This window comes from Pinus tabuliformis, chromosome 4_1 (assembly GCF_031772625.1).
Source record: "Pinus tabuliformis cultivar Carrire ecotype Pingquan chromosome 4_1, CPIR1, whole genome shotgun sequence".
Lineage (NCBI taxonomy): Eukaryota > Viridiplantae > Streptophyta > Pinopsida > Pinales > Pinaceae > Pinus > Pinus tabuliformis.
Genome location: NC_142303.1, coordinates 389,502,583 through 389,509,856, shown reverse-complemented (window position 1 = coordinate 389,509,856; position 7,274 = coordinate 389,502,583). Strand labels below are relative to the sequence as shown.

The window sequence follows — 7,274 nt, the reverse complement described above, 5'->3', positions numbered from 1 at the left end:
GCAATATTTTATTATTCAAACAGGAGATTACATAAACTCTCACACATTACACCCAACTATCCGTATGACTACCTATTTTATAGCAAGGAGAATCTAACTGCCTCTCACATCAAATTTAGGATGCATTAATTTTCTCCCAACAACCTGGAGATAATCCAGCAACAGATTTTCTATTGTTGTCACACACTGGGATTTTTGCCTATTTCGTCTAAAACAGAAAAATCTCAACAATCTCCACCTTGACAACAATTAGCCTGATGCCCTGTTTGTTTATTATTTTTATCTTTTCTGCAAGCCAAGAGAAGCCAAACACCAACGTAGCTTCTCTAACAAAACTGGTTTCGTGAACATGTCTGCACAGTTTTCCTTTGTATGCACCTTTTCAAGAGAAACGCCCCTTTCAGTGATAACCTGTCTTACAAAATGGTACTTAATTGGAATATGCTTTGATTTACTATGATAGGCCGAATTCTTAGCCAAATGTATTGCACTTTGACTGTCACAAAATAACCTGATGTTGTCCTGTAACCTACCAAACTCACCAAGCAATCCTTTCAACCAAACCGCCTCTTTGCAAGCATGTGAAGCAACAATGTATTCTGCTTCAGTAGTGGATAAAGCAACAATGTTTTGTAGCTTTGACATCCAGCTAATAGCTCCACCTGCAAGAGTAAAGACATATCCTGAAGTTGACCTTCTCTTATCCAAATCACCTGCAAAATCAGAATCAACATATCCGCAAACAGATTCACTACTCTTATTGTAAGTTATACAATAACTACTTGTGCCTCTTAAATACCGAAGCACCCATTTTACCGCTGACCAATGCTCTTTACCCGGATTTGCCATATACCTACTGACAACCCCAACTGCATGTGAAATATCTGGTCGCGTACACACCATCGCATACATCAAACATCCTACTACATTGGCATACGGAATTCGAGACATATAATCCTTTTCTTCATCTGTATTAGGACATAAACTCGAAGAAAGCTTGAAATGGGACAGGCTTCACATTATTCATACCAAACCTCAAAAGTATTTTCTCAACATACTTCTGTTGTGATAGCCACAGCTTACCATTACTCCTGTCTCTGAAAATCTCCATGCCCAAAATCTGTCTTGCCGCTCCTAGATCTTTCATATCAAACGTCCTTACCATCTGAGTCTTCAACCTGTTGATTTCTTCAATGCTTTTTCTTGCTAAAAGCATATCATCAACATACAACACTAAGATAATGAACATGCCATTATTTAACTGCTTAAAGTAAACACAATGATCATATTCACTTCTTACATATTTCTGACTCAACATGAAAGAATAAACTTCTTATACCACTGCCGAGGCGACTGCTTCAGGCCATATAATGACTTCTTGAGCCTACAGACAAATTTCTCATTGCGATGGTGAACAAACCCTTCCAGTTGTTCCATATATATTTCCTCATCTAAGTCACCATGTAGAAATGCAGTTTTAACATCTAACTGCTGCAACTCTAAATCAAGCAAAGCCACTAATGCTAACACAATTCTAATTGAAACAATATTAACCACTGGTGAAAAAATCTCATGAAAATCAATACCGGCTTTCTGAGAAAAACCTTTTGCAACCAGTCTCGCTTTGTACCTGTCTTCCGTATCATTCACACCCCGTTTCACCTTGAACAACCACTTACATCCCACAGTTTTCCTGCCTTTGGGAAGTTCAACCAGATCCCATGTACCATTCTTACCTAAGGCCATCATTTCTTCCTTCATGGCTGCTTTCCATTTGTCACTATTTGAACCTTCTACAGCCTCCTGATAACACAAAGGTTCATCATCATTAGCAGTCAAAGCAACTGAAGTAACATGATCATCATACCTTCTCGGAGGGCGTTTGATCCTTGTAGACCTCCTTAAGAATGTTTCTGGTGCTTCCACAATTGGCTGTCTACTATCTGTAGGAACTTCGTCATGATCGCCGTCTGAGACCTGTTCATGACCTCCATCTGAACCCTGTTCATAATCTGATTCTGAAACCTGTTCATGACTAGAATCTGTACTATGATCATCATGACTATCAGAAGAAGTGCTGTCAAACTGAATGTGCTGAAAATCAGATACATCATCCTGTTTCAATTTATTATCTACATCTAACTGTACAAGAGAGGATTCATCAAACTTTACATCTCTGTTGATGATGATTTTGCGGGTAGTAGGATCCCACAATCTATATCCCTTTGTTCCATCACCATACCCAACAAAGACATACCTTTTCGATTTCGGATCTAATTTAGTTCGCTGATGTTTAAGCACTAGAGCATATGCATCACAACCAAACACTCTGAGTTTAGAATAGTCACAAGGGTGTCCTTTCCATACCTCTTGCGGAATCTTGCAGCCTATCGCCGTCGATGGAGATCGGTTTATCACATAACAAGTTGTTGCCACTGCTTCCGTCCACAACTCCTTCTGCAACCCGACGTTACTCAACATACACCTTGCTCTCTCTAGAAGAGTCCTGTTCATGGGTTCAGCAACTCCATTTTGCTGAGGAGTATAAACCGTGGTCTTATGTCTCTCGATCCCTGCATCCTTGCAATAGCTGTCAAACTCCTTGGAAGTAAACTCACCACCATTGTCAGTTCTTAAACATTTTATAGTTCTACCAGTGCTGTTTTCTACCAATGCTCTAAACTGCTTGAATACTGTAAAAACATCAGACTTCTTTTTCAACATGTAGACCCATACTTTCCGAGAAAAGTCATCAATAAACGACACAAAATACGACGAGCCACCATACGACGCTGTAGGGGCTGGACCCCAAACATTTGAATGAATATAATCAAGTATCCCTTTACTAGTATGTTTCCCTGTTTTAAACTTTTGTTTACTTTGTTTTCCAAACAAGAAATGTTTATAGAAATCTAACTTTCCAGATCTTAGATTAGGAAGTAACTTGCGGTCAGCCAAAATTTTCAACCCTCGTTCGCTCATATGGCCCAACCTTTGATGCCACAGGCGAATGGAACTACTGTCCTGTTCAGACACCGACACATGATTTGACCCAGTTCTACCTTCTAATTGAAAAAGATTTCCTACCTTCTTAGCCTTCATCACTAGTAAGATACCTTTATAAATTTTCATAACTCCACCTTGAATTACAGTTTTATATCCATTCGTATCCAGTGCTCCTAATGAAATTAGATTTTTTCTTAGATCTGGTACATGTCTCACATCAGTTAACATTTTGGTTGTGCCATCAAACATTTGTAGTTGTACACTTCCTATTCCAATAATACTGCAAGTGACATCATTACCCATGTACACGACTCCATCATCAACTGATCTATATGTTTTAAACCAATCTTTATGAATACACATGTGTTTAGATGCCCCAGAATCTAACAACCAATGTTGATCATGTTTTGACATATTAACAGACAATACCTCATCACTCATACCTGAACCAGATACTGAACCTGTATCTGTAGTGTTGGCTTCCTTCTTTTCTGTCGAAGAGCCTTCTTTAGCAGCCTGCTTTCGCTTCCAGCAATCCTTTTTCAGATGTCCAGCCTTGCCACAATGCCAGCACTTCACCTTTGTCTTCTTTCCTTTGGACTTTGAACGAGAGTCGCTATGCTTGCCCCCGGAGTGTCTCTCTCTTGAGCGACCTCTGGCCATCATTACCTCTGATGTAGAGGTGTCTGCATTCGACCTCTTCCTCGTCTCCTCAGCCAACAAGGCTCCAACAACATCGTCAAACTCAAGGATGTCTGTTGTACTAAAGCTTATGGAAGTAACAAAGTGATCCCAGGATTCGGGCAATGAACACAATAGAGTTATTGCCTTATCCTCTGAATCAAATTTCACATCTAGACTGTCTAATTGCACCAGTAAGGTATTAAAAACATTCAGGTGATCAGTAATTGAGGTACCTTCTTTCATCCGCAAACCATAAAGCTGCCGTTTCAGGAGAATCCGATTTGTCAAAGATTTCGTCATATAGAGCTTCTCAAGCTTTGACCACAGGCCTGCGGCAGTTTTCTCTGACACAATGTTGAACAGAACATCGTCCGCTAGACATAACCAAATTGCGCTCAGAGCTCTATCGTCCATCTCATCCCATTCATCCTCCGTCATGGAAGGAGGCCTTTTGTTTTTCCCCAACAGTGCTTTCGCCACACCTTGTTGAACCAGCAGATCGTGCATCTTTACCTTCCAGATCTCGAAATTATTTTTCCCATTAAATTTCTCTATTTCAAAACGGGCACTCTGAGTTTTGGCCATCTCGTCTAAAAAACAAAGAATCTCCAATTTCAATTTAATAAAAAACAAAATTGATGTCAATAAATGCCTATGCCTCAGATGATTTTAGCCTTTAAAACAAAAAACAACAACCCCCGATGCTTTTGCTATTTAAACCACAGATTTCAAATTAAAAAACACTTGGCGCTTGCTAATAATTACAAGAACCGCGCCAATTAAAAAATGCTTTAAGTGATGACAAATTGGCGCATTTATACCTTTAAAATCCGCGCTAACAAGAGAATTGGCGCATTGGCTCACTTAAATAATTAGTTTTCGCGCTATTTCAGTTTGTTGGCGCGACTGCTTTTGCATTACCCGCACCAATCCCAAAACAAAAATAAACAACATATCGGTTCTGCGCATTACATACCAAAAAAAAACTGGACCACGCTGAGTTTTAATTCATCACAACGCAGATGTTATAACTCGGCGCCACGCAGGTTTCATAGATATCCACGCATTTTTTTTTTAAATACAGAAATCCGCACCGTTTTTAATATATCCACGTTGTGTATCAAACATCCACACTGATATATATATCCACGCCGTTTTATATTATATAGTCATGCTGTTTTTAATCCATATACCCACGCAGGTTTTTTTTTGAATGTAAATACGCACCGTTTTCAAAACATATCCATGCTGTTTTTAAACAACATATATCCACGCTGGTTAAAAAACATATATCCACGCTGTTGGTAAAATATATATTAACGCAGGTGTATATTCACACTGTTTGTAAACATAACCACGCATTTAATGTAATTCACACCGTTTTATAACAATTCCACGCCCTTTTTTAAAATGTATATACACGATTTGAAGACCAACGCACCACTACGGTGATACATACCAGCAACCTTACACAGGTATTAACACGCACCAGGTTTACTCCACGCTTGTTGGACACACTCCACAGCGCACCAGGTAGCACGTCCAGGCAGCAAATAAACGACCTCAGCTCCACCTCCAGTATGCAAGTCCAATCTTGCCTCCAACATGCTCTGATACCAATTGTTGGAAATGAGATGCACAGCGGACTATAAAACATATACACAGCAAAACAATTTAAGCACATAAAGACACATGAATTAACGTGGTTCACCCAACCAATCTGGGCTACGTCCACACAACTAAGGCATCGGTAATATTTTATTATTCAAACAAGAGATTACATAAATTAAACTCTCACACATTACACCCAGCTATCCGTATGACTACCTATTTTATAGCAAGGAGAATCTAACTGCCTCTCACATCAAATTTAGGATGCATTAATTTTCTCCCAACAACCTGGAGATAATCCAGCAACAGATTTTCTATTGTTGTCACACACTGGGATTTTTGCCTATTTCGTCTAAAACGAAAAAATCTCAACCAGTGGATTTTTCCTTTTTTCTTGTTTACTTTGACCCATCCAGTGGAGTTTGGCTGAGCCGAAACAAGTTGAAGACTATTCTGCCCTGGCGGCGGAATATCCTTCTCACGGCGGAATATCCTTCTCAGAGTCTCAGGACGAAGTAAGATGAGAACGTTTCTGGGATATCTGAGAGAAGGAGGGGTTTGTTGGATAGTCAAAGGGAGCTTCAGCGGAATCTCAACGTTTTGCCCATCTGCTACAATTTCCTCCTCATCCGAACTGGAGGAATCTGAATCATCCATAGGGGGAGGAGGCACACAGGGATTCCAACTTTTGGACTTGGGCTTGAATTTGAGGTCATATTTTTATTTGTATTATTTAAACTATTTTTTTTTTTTTTTATATGGATTTAATATTTTGAAAAATTTCTTGGGCATTTCCATTATGCAAGAGTTACTCATCAAAATTGTGATTTCAATAAATTAATGTCCAATTAAAAAAAAAGTAAACCAGAAAAACTCACTAAAAAAGCTCAAAAAAATATCATTAAATTAATAATTAAAAAAAAAAAACAACATGGCTGATTGTAATTTCAGAAACAATCCACATCGCTATACTAAACGAATGGCGAGAATTTATACTATTACATGCTTTACTCGACGCCCATGTTGGGTCTGGGTTCAAAGGCCATGAGATATTGATGACTCCATTGGCGTGTTGGACAGCGGGGAAGGCGAGTCCATGAGTTGTTGCTTAAATTATAGGTAACAACCAAATCTGTGATTACCCTGTCATCTTTATTTGAAACTGATTTGAAGCAGATCCACGTTTGGCCCACTCCTGCGCACTGGAACCAAGCCGACGACCCCATCATATCTTGGTATAACGATGGAGGCATCTTTGTTATCTCCTTCCAGCGAGAGAAGCCTTGCCTGTAATCTTTTTCAAACTCCCAAACAGTAATACTCCTCCTCATATCCCGCCCTTCCAACAATTCCTCCAAGGCTATGGTCGCTGCCACCAGAATCCGCGACCCGCAGGCGATCAAGTATGGCATCGTCGAGGAATTGTTCAGTACTTCTGGAAGCGGTACAAAAAACACAGGTATCCCAGATGCTGCACTAATATCTAAAATCAGCGTGGCCCGCACTCCATATTCAGCCATCAGACAGTACAAGGTATTGTCCAGTACAACCAAGTCCTGAATTACACCCAACTCCCTTGGAAGATTTCCAGCAATTCTCCATGACTTGGAACACGATTCGTAGATTTCCACCACAGATGATCCTAGACCGCCATGAAGCAACCCCACCGCCACTACTTTGTAGCTGTCACTGTCAGTTTGCACAATGGCTTTGGTGACATGGCGGTTGATTTGAAGTAACATGGGGGAAGTTTGAAGTGTGTCCTTCTATAAGGATTGTATACGTATGAACAACAACGGCAATAATCAAGACAGTCGCATTCCTTGTCTAGTAACAGAAGGCCTGCAGCTGATCCACGGTGATGGACACTTCTTGATCGTCCCCTGGATATGGAGAAGCAGGGTTTCCAACTGTTTGTGTAAAAACAAAAAGCTATGGAAGGAGTAGCAGAAAATATATCGCACACAACCAGC

At 40.0% G+C, this 7,274-nt stretch overlaps 1 protein-coding gene across 1 annotated transcript; it reads right to left on the bottom strand.

The window, feature by feature from the left end:
• Nucleotides 1-6,308: 6,308 nt before the first annotated feature.
• LOC149175931 (F-box only protein 6-like) lies at nucleotides 6,309-7,043 on the bottom strand. Its single transcript, XM_089421294.1, has one exon. It carries the CDS (start codon nucleotides 7,041-7,043, stop codon nucleotides 6,309-6,311), a length of 735 nt encoding a protein of 244 aa, XP_089277420.1.
• Between the last annotated feature and the right edge of the window lie 231 nt (nucleotides 7,044-7,274).